General features: G+C 51.7%; 1 protein-coding gene across 5 annotated transcripts in view; it reads left to right on the forward strand.

The window, feature by feature from the left end:
* The window catches only part of RPH3A (rabphilin 3A), a 33,461-nt gene extending 19,224 nt beyond the window's left edge, over positions 1-14,237 (forward strand). For 3 of the 5 annotated variants that reach the window (XM_058036864.1, XM_058036863.1, XM_058036867.1), the window contains 13 exons: positions 2,183-2,317; positions 2,422-2,520; positions 2,692-2,751; positions 2,825-3,028; positions 3,628-3,707; positions 4,256-4,330; positions 6,589-6,698; positions 7,275-7,401; positions 7,821-7,877; positions 9,163-9,314; positions 10,396-10,477; positions 10,879-10,975; positions 11,844-14,237. In XM_058036864.1, the coding sequence (XP_057892847.1) occupies positions 2,183-2,317; positions 2,422-2,520; positions 2,692-2,751; positions 2,825-3,028; positions 3,628-3,707; positions 4,256-4,330; positions 6,589-6,698; positions 7,275-7,401; positions 7,821-7,877; positions 9,163-9,314; positions 10,396-10,477; positions 10,879-10,975; positions 11,844-11,974 (1,409 nt within the window). In that variant the 3' untranslated portion in view covers positions 11,975-14,237. The remainder of the gene's footprint in view (positions 1-2,182; positions 2,318-2,421; positions 2,521-2,691; positions 2,752-2,824; positions 3,029-3,627; positions 3,708-4,255; positions 4,331-6,588; positions 6,699-7,274; positions 7,402-7,820; positions 7,878-9,162; positions 9,315-10,395; positions 10,478-10,878; positions 10,976-11,843) is intronic. The other 2 variants (XM_058036865.1, XM_058036866.1) reach the window with 2 other exon arrangements.
* Positions 14,238-14,541: the final 304 nt, after the last annotated feature.

A 14,541-nucleotide genomic window follows, 5' to 3' on the forward strand; every position in this document is an offset into this window, starting at 1 on the left:
GGATCGCTCCTTGCTGCTGCTGCCACCCACCCTGCGGGGGTCCGGGTTATTCCAGGGTTATTCCAGGGCTTCCCCACCTCCCGCACACGCCGGGGCTGAGCCGGAGCCGCCTCTGTGGGTGGTGGGTCCTGCTGGGAGGGGCAGGTGGGGTTTGGGTTTTTTTTTTCTGGTTATTTAACCAGAAATCCTTGGAAAACCTCCCAGGGAAAGTTGAGGAGGTTGGTGGGGGATGGAGCAGCCCAGCCTTGTGCTGTGCACAGCGCAGCAGTGGCTTGTTCTGGTTGTTCCTTGCACCCTCCGGCACTTCCAGTGGTGGAATCATTCAGTTTGGAAGAGCTCTCAAAGCTCATGGAGTTCAACCATTCCTCCAGCACTGCCAAGGCCACCACTGACCCATGTCCCCAAGGGCCACATCCACGGTGCTGTTAAATCCCCCCACAGGGATGGGGACTCCTGGGCAGTGGTGTCAGGGTTGGACAATCCTCCCAGTGAAGAAATTTTCCCGAATATCCAACCTAAACCTCCCCAGGCACAACTTGAGGCCGTTTCCTCTTGTCCTGTTGATTCTTGCCTGGGAGAAGAGCCCAAACCCCATGTGGGTCCCGTCCGGGAGATGTGGAGAGTGAGAAGTTCTCCCTGGGAGTTCATTTTGAGTAACAGCCCCCATTTTCACACTTCCACATGGGATGCCAAGGGGATTAGGATCCCTGATCCCCCTCCAACACCGTCTGCTCCTCATTTGGGCAATAATTAAATTGGGAGCAGTGCAGTGGCTGCAAATTCTTCTCTTCCTTGGCTCCATGGAAGAGGCAAAGAGGGGCTGAGGGGACAGTTCCCACCTGGAATGGTCCCCTCTATCCCATCCTTCCTTTAGCACAAGTTCTGATGCCCCAACTGATGATCTCCCTCTTCCCATGCAGCAGCAGTTGGGGGAAGCACTTAATTAAGACAATTTAATCACTCCCCTAGAAAACCTCCCAGCCCCAAGGGCAGCTTTTATTAATCCGGACTGCTCCTGGAGTCGGGAATGCTTTGCCAGCTCCGCCCGTCCCTCCTGGTGCTCAGCATGCTCCTGCCGTGCCCATGATCTTCCTACAGCTCCCTCGGAAAATTATTTATTGCACGGCTCTCTCTGCACCACGGGGCTCCTGCTCCTGGCTGCTCATGCCCCCCCTCTCCCTGCTCTTCAGCATTCCCGGTGTTTTTCCCCTCTCTCCCTCCTCCTTTTTTCCCCGCCACAATCTGTTGCTTTGTCCTCGCGCCCGGTGACCCTGAGAGCCCAGCCAAGGAGAAACAGCCCATTTATGTCACGGCAAAGATTTATCCCTGGCGTCTCCAGCAGCAGCCAGGTGAGCGCCGGGACCTTTTCCGTCACGTCCGCGGGGTCGCCATCCATCACCCCGGAGCGCCGGGCTGCGATGGATCCGCTGGGACTGCTGGTGATGGAAGGGAGAGGCACAGGCAGCTGCCACGGCTGTCTGCTTAACAAATGGGACATGATCGGCTGAAGGAAAATAGGATTCACCCCTCAAATGGAATGTGGAGCTGTGGTGCCATCAGGGGTTTGTTTGTGATGGGTGCTGAGGATGGTGATGGATGATGGATACCTCAGGCCTTGTTTTTCCGTGTCCTTGGGGATTTCCTGAGTGCAGGGTTGATGGTGCAGAGCCCTCCTGCTGCAGTGGCTGTACCCATTGTCCCCCTGTGCTGGTGTCTTGGGATGAGGGAAGAGACGAAGATCTGACTCCATGTTTCAGAAGGCTTGATTTATTATTTTATGGTATATATTACTATATACTAAACTATATTACTATATACTAATCTATACTAAAAGAATAGAAAAAAGGTTTCATCAGAAGGCTAGCTAAGAATTGAATAAGAAAGAATGATAACAAAGGTTTGTGGCTGGGCTCTCTGTCTGAGACAGCTGGACTGTGACTGGCCATTAATTAAAAACAACCAACATGAGACCAATCACAGATCCACCTGTTGCATCCCACAGCAGCAGATAATCAGTGTTTACATTCTGTTCCTGAGGCCTCCCAGCTTCTCGAGAGGAAAAATCCCAAGAAAAGGATTTTTCATAAAAGATGTCTGCGACATCCCCCTGCTGCTGGCACCCAGGCCAGGGATGGCATCTCGCTTTTCCGGCCTCACTGCTCCTTCCTCCCTCTCCCTGCAGGCACCGAGGGCACAGCGGCCGCCCGGGGGAGCCGCAGAGTGGCCGAGGGCCGGCCGGGTCCGTGTGGCAGCGAGGACACCGCTGGGGACAGCGACAGCCGGGACTACGCTGAGAGCGGCGTCAGCAGGAGCCCCGGTGAGAGTGATGCTGCTGCCGCATCCCTGGACGGACAGATGGATGGACACAACGCCGGGAGCCATCTGCGGGTGCTCTCTGCTGATTGTCCCCTGTCCTTGCAGGTGTGAAGAGAACCAACTCCGTGCAAGGCCAGCGGCCACCCCCGCCGGCCACCGCTGCAGCCACCGCTGGATCTGCCCCGGCAGCGGCAGCGCCCGCAGGTGGGATGGGGATGGGGATGGGATGGGGATGGGGATGTGATTGGGATGTGGGTGGGATTGGGATGGGATGGGATGGGATGGAAGTGTGGCCAATGGTTCTGTCCCTGGGGACACCCCACGGGCATCAGCACCAGGGGATGTCCCAGGTGCTGATGCCACCTCTGTCCCCAGCAGCAGCAGCAGCAGCAAGGCCAGGTCCCGGGGGTCCTGCCCGCTTCCCGGACAGACAAGGTAACCCCGGGCTGGCTGTGGGGTCTGGGGGGCACCGCGGGCTGGGCGCTAACAGGGTCCCCCCTTCCCGCAGCGAGCCCCCCAGAGCCGGCCCGTGGAGCTGCCAGGGAGGAGCGGGGAGGGGGCTTGGCTGCGCCCCCCGGCAGGGAGGACAGGCCGGGCTGGCAGCCCCCGGCCCCCAGCCAGCCCCAGCCTGCAGCCCCAGCTCCGCAGAGGCAGCAGCAGCCCCGAGAGGAGGAGGAGGAGGATGCCAACAGCTACGACTCGGATGAAGGCAGTATGTACCCGGGAAGGGAGGGAGATTCTTTGGGAAGTGTGGGATTTGGAGGAGGGTGGGTGTGACTCGGGTTGGTGTCTAGCAGGGAAAGTCCTTGGGGAATGATGGGTGGGAGTTTGATGGGGAGGATCACCCTGGGAACATCCTGGGTGAGAAGAGCTGCTGGGGTCGGGATCAGGTGCTTGGATTGGAGCAGCTGATGCCCTCTGTGCCCGCTCTTCATCCCTGGGATGAAGGAGCATGAGCCTGAGATGGTTTCCAGGGAGGCAAGAGAGGAGCCAGGTGCTGAGCCCAAGCTGGAGCATCTCCTCAGGGTCATCCAGGGTGGAATTGCTGTGGGAAGGGTTGGTAGGGTTACTCCTCCTTTGCCTGGAGTCAGCTCCAGAGCCCCAGGCTGCTCTCCCTGGGCTGTGCAGAGTTCCCAAATCCGCCTGGATTTGTGGTGCTTTGGCTGCTGCCAGCACAGTGTCACTGCATTAAACAGCTTTTACATTTGACCCGCAAATCTTTCTAATTATTACTAATCGGGGATGATTAAATGCAGTTATTGGCTGGGCTTTTAACGAGGTTGTTTCCTCCTCCTCTTCCCTCGCTGTCAGCCACGCTGGGAGCTCTGGAGTTCAGCCTGCTCTACGACCAGGACAACAGCTCCCTGCACTGCACCCTCATCAAGGCCAAGGCAAGAGCTCCTCTTTTCCCCCTCTTTTTCCTGATTTAAATCCATCTGGCTGCCAGTTTCTCTGGTGCAATGAGAAGGCAGCCATGTGGCCGCTGGCAGAGGCTGCTCCCTTGGGAGGCTCCAGGCACAGCTGCTCCTGGCTGGGGAGGGTTGGGGGACTTTTCCTTGTGTGGATCCAAGAGATCTGTGGGAGTGGTGATGCCCTGGAACAGTCCTCACAGAGAAACTGTGGCTGCCTCATCCCTGGGAGTGTCCCAGGCCAGGTTGGACAGGGTTTGGAGCAGCCTGGGATAGTGGAAGATGTTCCTGCTTGTGGCAGGGGTGGGATCTGGTGATATTTGAGGTCTCTTCCAACCCAAACCATTCTGTGATTCTACAATGCTGATTTTTCCAGGATAGGTTGGTTCAGCACATCCTGGCACCCACAGCTGCTCAGGGCAGAGGATCCTGGGTCACTGAACACATTTTCTCTCTGTGTTTTTCATGAGCAGGTTTTTCTCTTTGCTGAAGGAGGATTCACACTCTATGATTCCTTTATCATTTTTTAGGGCTTAAAACCAATGGATTCCAATGGCCTGGCTGATCCCTATGTGAAGCTGCACCTCCTGCCTGGAGCCAGCAAGGTGAGGCTCTGACAGGTTTGGTGCTGGGGATGGAGCAGAGGTTTCTCAAATCAGATCAGATTTTCCCTGTTGATTTCTCTGCTGGCTGCTGTTTTCCCTGGGGGTGTCTCTGAACAGGGAGGATGCTCCCAGATGCTCTCCCAGACCCGAGGAACAGCTCATCCTGCAGGCAGGAATCTGCTCAGGAATGGAAGGGAGCTCCAGAGGAGGCATTGCTGTTAATGCATCACAAAACATCTGCCCAAAAAATCTAATTATGCCCAGGGTTGGAATTATCCATTTGCTTGGAAGATGCAGCACGTTCTTTTTGGAGCTGTGGGGAGAGAACTGTGGGGGAAACTCTGTCTCCATCATGGAAATTCCTGGGAATGTCCCTCCCCAGCCCGGCTGAGCTGATCTGGGTGGGCAAATCTTGAGGAAGGAATGAGCACCAGCAGTGCTGGCTCTTTGCTTAGAGGGTGCAGCAGAGTTTTGCTCAGAGGAACCAGGAGTAAAACCAGGGGAAAACTGATAATAAAATCATTGGATTGATTTTACAGCCTTGCTTTATGCATGGGGTATTGGTATTGTTCAGAGGAAATTCAGGTGTGATGTTGGGAATTTGATTTCTGCTGCTCTCATTTGCTGATATTTATTTTAATTTTATTTTAAATTTTGAATGTGTGGCTGTGAAAGACACTCAAGGAAAGTAACAGCTCCTCAATCCCTCACTGTCCCCTCCTTTAGACCATGAGAGCTGTGGCCTGATACCCCACATCCTGCCCTGGGCACCTTTTCCCCTCTCCTTGAGGGAATAAACCCCAGGGAGTGACAAAATCCAGTCTCTCCTGGCCACCACATGTCACCAAATTCCCGATGCTTGTGCAAAATTCCACCTTGATCCTCCCTGAGAGCTCACCTGTGCCAGCTGTGATGGGGCACCCCTGCCAGGAGCTGGGATTTGGGCAGGGAGGAATCCTGGGGTATTGGTACCACCAACATTGTGGACAGGACGTGCCTTGGCTTGTCTGGCCCTTGGTGCTGAACCAAGCAGTGGCTCTGTGGTGTTTGACCCCACAGACACTTTGGGCTGGTGGGTGTGTGGTGTTTCACCCCAGTTTTGGCTGGCTGGGTGTGTGGTGTTTCACCCCACGGACACTTTGGGCTGGCTGGGTGTGTGGTGTTTCACCCCACAGACACTTTGGGCTGTGGGTGTGTGGTGTTTCACCCCACAGACACTTTTGGCTGTGGGGTGTGTGGTGTTTCACCCCACAGACACTTTGGGCTGGCTGGGTGTGTGGTGTTTCACCCCAGAGACACTTTGGGCTGGCTGGGTGTGTGATGTTTCACCCCACAGACACTTTGGGCTGGCTGGGTGTGTGGTGTTTCACCCCATAGACACTTTTGGCCAGCTGGGTGTGTGGTGTTTCACCCCACAGACACTTTGGGCTGGCTGGGTGTGTGGTGTTTCACCCCACGGACACTTTGGGCTGGCTGGGTGTGTGGTGTTTCACCCCACGGACACTTTGGGCTGGCTGGGTGTGTGGTGTTTCACCCCACAGACACTTTGGGCTGGCTGGGTGTGTGGTGTTTCACCCCACAGACACTTTTGGCTGTGGGGTGTGTGGTGTTTCACCCCACAGACACTTTGGGCTGGCTGGGTGTGTGGTGTTTCACCCCACAGACACTTTGGGCTGTGGGTGTGTGGTGTTTCACCCCACAGACACTTTTGCCTGGCTGGGTGCTGCACTGGGCTCGTGGGGACAAGTCCAGGCCTGCAGGAGCTCTGGTGGTGCTGGGATGGAGCTTCCCCCCATAATAGGGGCTGCTCCTCAGGTTTCCCTCTGTTGGAGAAGCTTTAAGGCGATGGTGAAGGAAAGGAGTCAGTTCTGATGGAGGGTTTGGATCCAGAGCTTTATTCTGGCCCACAGGCCTCTGAATGCAGCACCAGCTCCAACAGAACTCCTGGACCTTGTGTTTCCTTTTAACCTGGGGAGAGGGGCAGGGAGCCACCAAGCAGGGACAGGAGGGGAGGGACAAAGGGACAAAGGACACCTGGATGGCCAAATGCCCCCCAGAAGCAGAAGGCATCTTTTGAATCTGCCAATCCCTTCTGGAATTCCAGGGTTGACAGACCCTGGGAAGGGAAAGGAGAGTGCTGGGAGGGGAAAGGAGAGGTGACTGACACACCTGGGAGGGAATCTTCAGGGGAGAAACCCGGGGTTCTGGGGTAAACCCTGAACTCCCACTGATTCCCCTGTGTTTGTGCGACCCCACAGTCCAACAAGCTGAGGACGAAGACGCTGCGCAACACTCGGAACCCGGTGTGGAACGAGACCCTGGTGTACCACGGCATCACCGACGAGGACATGCAGAGGAAAACCCTCAGGCAAGGCCAGCAGGAGCCCGGGGGTGCCACGGGGTTGGGTTTGGGGTGTCCTCACCCACAGCACCACCCCCAGGAGTGCAGGGAGGGTTAGGGCTGTGAGAAATGCAGATTTGGGTTAAAATCAACGTGAGTTTGGTCATCTGGATGGTTGTTTGAAGACAGGAGAACTGGCATGTTGACCTTGTAATTTAATAGTAAATCATTGATTATGCTATCATTTTTATCATCATAGAGATGTGCGTCTCTGCTGATTTGACAATAACCCAGAAAAAAAAGTCTATATAAATATCTCTTAAAATTTATGGCTCTTTCCCCCCTCAGAAAACTTCCACCCCTTGATTTCTTGCCCCATCACAAAGCAAATATTAAAAATGTTGATTTTTTTTTTTTTTAATCAAGACAGAAATTTGGGGGTTGATGGCTGTTGTTCAGAGGAAATCCACATCAAGGGTGGGTTTGGGGGATTTTGTTTTGTTTTTCCCTCCCCCCAGCAGTGCCCCTGCAGGGATGGGTTTGGCTCTGGAGTCAGGCACTGCTCCAGCCTGGTTGATGTTCCCTTTCCCCTCTTCCCTCCAGGATCTCCGTGTGTGACGAGGACAAATTTGGCCACAACGAGTTCATTGGAGAAACCAGAGTTGCCTTGAAAAAACTCAAAGCCAACCAGAAGAAGAACTTCAACATCTGCCTGGAGAGAGTAATACCAGTGAGTGTCCGTGAAAATCCCTTCTGTTCCCATTGGAAATGGCACCTGAGGGATGCAGGGATGGGCTGGACGTGCCTGACTTCCCTGGCACCTTTAAGAGTTGCATTCCCACCTGTGCCTGGGCTGATGTGATATTCCAAGGCCAGGAGATGAGAGCCTGGTGGGAATCCATGGGAAGTGACTCCAGGGCCTGCTCCTGTTGGCATTGCCAGCCCTTGGGGATGGATGTCACTGTGGAGGAGGGCACAGGTTGCTTTGTCCTCCGTTGTATCCACTAGGATGGGGATTGATGGAGCAGATGGAGATTCCTGAGGCTCTTCCAGGAGCTGGGCTGCATGCATTCCCAGGGTGTTTTTTGCTGTGGGATGGTGCCTCTCCCAGTCATTCATGGCATTCTCCTTGTCCCTTTCCCACCCCAGACGAAGCGTGCCGGAACGACCGGTGCGTCCCGTGGGATGGCTCTGTACGAGGAGGAGGTGAGTCCTTGGAGCAGCACAAGCTCCACCCACGTCCTTTCCACCATCCCTTGTGTACAACCCCATTGTCCCCCTGTCCCAGCAATCCCACATTCCTTGATATCCATCCCATCCCTTCTCCTCCACGCCAAATTTTCCCTCCTGATGCAAGAGAGGTTCCTTGGCACAAGAGATGGCTTTGGAGGGAAGTAACTGAAAGAGACCAAGGGAGAAAGAGAAAAATTAGGAAAATGTAATGTTCAAAACCAGCTCTGACCTTAATGTTTTGTTTGCTGCACCTTCGTTCTGAATGGAATTATCAAATAGGCAGTAATAACCCACAATAAAAATAAATAAATAATTATATATATACACACACATAGGTGACATAAATTATAATTAAAACACGGTCTGACATAAATTATTATTAAAACACATAGGTGACATAAATTATAATTAAAACGCAGTCTGCTCTGTCTCATAGAACACCAAATTAATTTAAAACAAACAAAAAAAAAAACCTGACTGAAAACTTGACTCTGAAAACTGCACTCTGATCTGACAGAAGCTTGGCAAGGAGAAGTAAAAATTAAGGCAAAATATCTGCTCCCATGACATGAGTACTAGGTGTAATATTACTATTTTTACTACCTTAAGCCTAGGTTGGGGTCTAGAGGCGTCAACCAAGATCAGGGCCCCAGTCTGGTAGATGCTATAAAAAAAGATTACAAGTCCTTCCCACCAGGATTTTACAATCCATAGCTGTGATCTTAACTTACAGCAGGTCATTTCCAGCCCATGACATGGCTGAGGTTTCAAACAGATGAGCCAGAGAAGAGGTGTGAGGAAGCAAACTTTATTACCACATTTGACACCCACACCTGTGGTGGTGTTTGCAGGGGTCCCAGGACGAGGGAAGAGATGAGAATCTTGACTCCATATTTCAGAAGGCTGATTTATTATTTTATTATATATCTTATATTAAAAGAAAATTATATACTAAAACTATACTAAAAGAATAGAAAAAAGGATTTAATCAGAAGGCTTGAAAGGAAAAGAAATGGGATGATAATAAAATCTTGTGACTGACCAGAGTCCTGACACAGCTGGGCTGTGATTGGCCATTAATTAAAAACAACCACACGAGACCAATCACAGATGCACCTGTTGCATCCCACAGCAGCAGATAATCATTATTTACATTTCCTTTCCGAGGGCTCTCAGCTTTTAGGGAGAATAACATCCTAAGGAAAGGATTTTTCCATAAAACGCATCCGTGACCCGCTTTTGGCGGCTCCTCCCGCAGGTGGATCGCGGCGGGGACGTGGAGGAGCGCGGCAAGATCCTGGTGTCCCTGATGTACAGCACCCAGCAGGGCGGGCTCATCGTGGGCATCGTGCGCTGCGTGCACCTGGCGGCCATGGACGCCAACGGATACTCGGATCCCTTCGTCAAGCTGTGAGTCACCGGGGGCGGCTCTGGGCTGGAGCTGCCCGCTTTCCTTCCTCTGGAGCAAATTAAGGGAATTCGGGGCAAACCCGGTGTCACCGGTGTCATCCTGAGGGTCCTGCTGGAGCTTCACCTCTGGTGGTGTCCCCAGTGTGGGTGGTGTTGGCCCAGCCCTTGGGTCTGTGGCTCTCCAAGTGCCCAGATCTCTGTGGTTGCCTCATGGAGAATTCCAGAATTGTTAAAGGCTGGAAAAGACTTCAGGAGTCCAAGCTTTGACTGATCACCTTGTGTCTGCAAGCAGAGGGCACGTGGGGGATGTGGGATGGGTTTAGGGCTGGTGCCAGCTTCCAGTTTCCAGCTTCCAGTTTCCAGCTTCCAGTTTCCAGCTTCCAGTTTCCAGCTTCCAGTTTCCAACTTCCAGTTTCCAACTTCCCTGGGATCCATAGGTGTGGGATTCCCACCCGTGACTCACCAAGGGCGTGGTGGGACTCCTGGGACAGTGGAAGCTGGAGGAAAGGGAATCCTTCTCTCCAACTCTGACCAACCCTGGCTGCAGGACAGAGTTGGCTCCGTGTCCCTCTGTGCCCTGCTTGCTGCCCCATAAACCCACATGGCTCCTGGGAATCCTGTGGGGTTTCTAATCCAGCCTTGTGAGCTGCACCACAGAGAAATCCCTGTAGCCATTCCTGTTGTTTTCCTTTGCCTTCAGAAAAAACCTCTATTCTCGCTAAAACTCATTCAGTGACTCTCATGTTGAACATATTCTGCTCATCTTTTTGTAGCTCAGTAGAGCTGAGCAGCTTCCCTTCCCATTCTCTCTTAATATGTTGCATTTTCCATTTCCAGAAGCAGAAGATGGTGGCTTTATATTTTTAAATCAGTGATCTAATTAATCCCAGCCCTAAATTGAGTTCTGGATCTGCAGCCAGGCTGCACAGCCCCAGCCCCACACTTTTCCCACATCCTCTGGAAGGTGGGAGGAGAGACTGGCTCTAAATAAATCTCTTCCAGCCCAGAAGCTCACTTTTTAAGCTTATGAACTCCCACTGTTCTTGCACTTGAATTTTGAACTGTTTTCTCTTGCCCCTAGTTGGCTGAAACCTGACATGGGAAAAAAGGCCAAGCACAAGACACAGATAAAGAAGAAAACGCTGAATCCTGAATTTAATGAGGTATGGATGGATATTTTTTATATTATTAAATCAATTCACTGAGTGCTGTGTTGAGTGGAGGAGGTGGAAGACAAACTCCCCAAGCTTTGGCTCTTTGCTCAAGCTCCTTTCCCACTCCTGTGCCCAGGAATATTTTTGGGAATGACTTTGCCATGGCAGCACCACACACCCTGAAAGCTCCCTGCATCCCAGCTGGGGATGTGGGTGGGATCAGCATTCCTGGGGGTGGAAGCTGGAAATTCTCCACTGGTGCTGCTTTGATGGGACAGCTGGAAAGGGCTCACGTAGGTGCAAGGGGTGAGCTCAGCCCCTGGAAAAGAGGTGCCACAGGGAGGGAGAGTTTTTCCTTCATTAATTGCATTAATTACTGCAGCTTTTAGGGTGTGTTTTCCTTTCTGCAGGAGTTCTTCTATGACATCAAACACAGCGACCTGGCCAAGAAATCCCTGGACATTTCCGTCTGGGATTACGACATTGGGAAATCGAATGACTACATTGGTGAGCCTTGAGCTGGGAGGCTCTGCCCTCTGGGGCAGGGTTTGGTGCCTGGAATGGGGTTTGCTGGATGTCAGGGGGGTCCTGGGTCACCTGCCCTGGTGGGATGATGGAATCTGGTGGGTGCACCCCTACACGGCCCCGCCTCCAGCATCTTTTGGGCAGGAAAAGCATCTCCAGGTGTTTCCATTAGATTTTTGAGCCAGGAGAAGGAAAAAAAGTTGCAAGGTGTGAGGTGTGTGCCCATGGCAGGATTTCCTGGCACATCAGCCAGGAAATGGTTATGACTCCATGTTATGTGGTTATGACTCCATGAGGGGATAATCAATGCCACTTACTGGAGGTCACCAAATGTGGCAATGTTCTTCACTCAGGGTTCACTAAATGTTGAATTTGCAAGGCAATCTTGACATGGGAAGAGATGAGAATCTTGACTCCATGTTTCAGAAGGCTGATTTATTATTTTATTATATATATTAAAAGAAAATTATATATATATATAATTTCTATATATGTCTATACTAATAACAGTATATATGTATCTATATCTATACTAAAAGAATAGAAAGAAAGATTTCATCAGAAGGCTAGAAAAGAAAAGAAAAAATAATAATAAAATCTTGTCACTAACCAGAGAGTCTGAGGCAGCTGGACTGTAATTGGCCATTAATTAAAAACAATCACATAAGACCAAACAAAAATGCACCTGTTTCATTCCACAACAGTAGATAATTTTTATTTATGTTTTGTTTCTAAAGCCTCTGAGCTTCTCAAGAGAAAAAAATTCTTAGCAAAAAGATTTTTTTCATAAAATACATCCATGACAGCACCACCTGTGGATACAAACTCTGCTCTTCTCCCCTCTCCCCAGGCGGTTGCCAGCTGGGAATCACGGCCAAGGGCGAGCGCTTGAAACACTGGTACGAGTGCTTGAAGAACAAGGACAAGAAGATCGAGCGCTGGCACACCCTGCAGAACGAGAACCACGTGGCCAGTGATTAAAGGGAGCCTCTGCCCAGCCCTCCCTGCCCTCTGCCACACCCCTGTAGGTCCCCAATGTCCCCGATGTCCCTGGTGTCCCGTCTTCCAGCGCAGCCACGCCTTGCTACAGCCTCTGATCCCAGGGTCCTCCTCCTCTTCCTCCAAACCCCCTCCACTGGAAACTCCCCCAGATCTTTTCTATTCTCCTTTATTTATTTTCAGCTGGGGGAGGGAGGCTGTTGAGTTCTCCTGGTGTGTAATCTTGGCAAGCAATAGTTCCCTCCTGACTGTTCCCCCCTCTCTCTCCGTTCCCGTCGCGTTTCTGACGCTCCGTGTCCCTCCAGCCTCCGCTCCTCGCGTCTCCCCGTGGAGGAGATGGGAGTGCTGGGCTTGGGAGGGAGCATCAGCCTGTCCTCGCTTGTGTGATCTCAATACCTCAGTTGCAATAAGGAAAAAAAGCTCCTTGGCTTTGGTGTGGGTGTCACCGTTCGCCTGGTGTCCGTGTCGTCGTGGTTAGGCCAAAAAATCCGGTGTCACCGGAGTCATCCTGCGAGTCCTGCTTGAGCTTCACCTCTGCTCTGGCCCACCTGAGCAATGTTGTGGCACATCCTTTGCTGAGAAGATCCACCACCAACACCATGACAGCGACAAGGAGGGTTTAGGGAGCTCTGTGCTCGCAGGGGAGCAGGTTTGGGTTGGTTTTTGTCCTTTCGCCCAAGGAAATTGGGGGCTCCGCTGCTGCAGGAGCCCAGCTGTGTTTTAGGGTTGTGACTACCTCCTCCTCACCCCTGAGCTGTGTAGTAGTGACTGGCCGAGCCCTGAAGGGTCCTAGGTCCTCTCAGACCCCTCCTGCTCCCAAGGATTTTTGGTTCCTCAGGAGGGAAGCTGAGGGAGCTGCTCCTTCCCCCCAAACCCCTGATGTGTGCAAGGATTTTTGCTTTAAACCTCCACAACTCCTGGAATTAGCTGGAACAATCTGAGATCTTCCAAACTTGGGTTGTTTTGGTTTGGTTTCCTTTCATTTTTCCCAGTTTTCTGCACAAGAACCCCTCAGTCTGCACTTTAAGGGTGGCCTGCAGCTGTTGGATCTGGTCTGGACAGCAGGAGAGCACAGACTCTCTGCTGCTGCTGCTGCTGCTGCTGGGCTCTGGAACCTTTCCCTGGCTCTGGAACACCCCAGGCCCTGTGGATAGGAGCACACTAAGCACTAATGGAATATATGGATTTTTTTGTCACACTGAGCATGGTGTGTGAAACCTCCCCCCTGATCCCCCTGCACCCTCTGCTGCTGCTGCTGCTGCCCTCTCTTTGAGTTGGATGAATTCTGGTTTTCCTGGTATTTTCTTTATCTCCCCCCAGCCCTAGCAGAACTTGCTGAGGTGCCCTGAGTGTCCCCAGCCCTGGGTGACACAAACCCCAGCCTGGCACAGGTTTCCCTCCCTCCTTGGATCTCCAGGTGGGAAAAGCCAACCCAACCCATCCCAGAGGGTCCAGCCAGAACTGGGAATCCTCTTCCATCACCCCAGGTGATTTGATGGTTCTTGGGGTGGAATGGAAGAGGATACCTGGAAATTTTCCTCTTTTTCACGGAATTTTTGTGCCAGTCACGGTGGCATCCCTGAGCTAGGACCAGACTGAAACAATTCCATTTTTTTTTTTTTTTGGACTGTTCCCCTCTGCACCCCGTGCTGAAACCTCCCTGCTCCAGGCCCAGCTGAGCTGTGGGATGGTGGGATCCAGGATCAATGGTTGGATTCTCCCTTTTTCAACCTTAATGACTCCAAGCTGCCACCACCCTTTCCAGAGGGATGGACCTGGCCCAAAAAATTCCTGTTCATACCCAGAGCAGCCCTTGGGCACGGAGCTGTGCTGGGGAAATGTGTGGCTGAGGGTAAAAAAAACCTTTAAAAATCATTATTTAAGCAATTCCTTAATTTCTCCCAGTCCTGCAGCAGCCCAGCCTCCTTTGTATGTGCAGAACAACTCACTCGAGGTTACCCTTTTCCCATCCTGTATTCCCATTCCCTGTTCAGCCTGCTTTCTTTGGGAAAAGGATACTCAGATCATCTCTTTGCACCTCCAAAAATCAAGTGCAACTTGCCAATCTCCTCAGTAATGTGCAAAACCACAGCCCTGGTCTCTGCCCCCTCCTCTTCTCAGTTTTTCTGATGGTTATTCCTGCCCTGAATGAGTTCTTTTTGTTGTAAATAAAGCATGCACCTATGGATTGGGAATGGTGAAAAACAAACAAATGAAAAAAAAAGCAAAAAAAAGAAAATTAAAAGCCTCTTCTACTGCTGTTTGCATTCAGACTCGCATGCAGTGATTTTACAGCCAAATATCAGTTTACAACTGTTAAAGAGAAAAAGAAAACCTTACACAGGAATTAGAAATCCTCCAGTCTTCCGCTGCATGCAGCACAACATCCTCTCTTGATGTGGTATCTAATAAAGTGAGACTATTGGAAAAGAACAAAAAAAAAATTACAGATTTTTGGCTTCTTTCATTGCCTGTGGGAACAGGAACCTCGTGGGGTGGACAAAGGGGCTGGTTCTGGGAATTCCTGGTGGGTTGGGGCTGCTGGAATT

This window comes from Melospiza georgiana, chromosome 18, assembly GCF_028018845.1.
Source record: "Melospiza georgiana isolate bMelGeo1 chromosome 18, bMelGeo1.pri, whole genome shotgun sequence".
In the NCBI taxonomy this organism is placed as follows: Eukaryota; Metazoa; Chordata; class Aves; order Passeriformes; family Passerellidae; genus Melospiza; species Melospiza georgiana.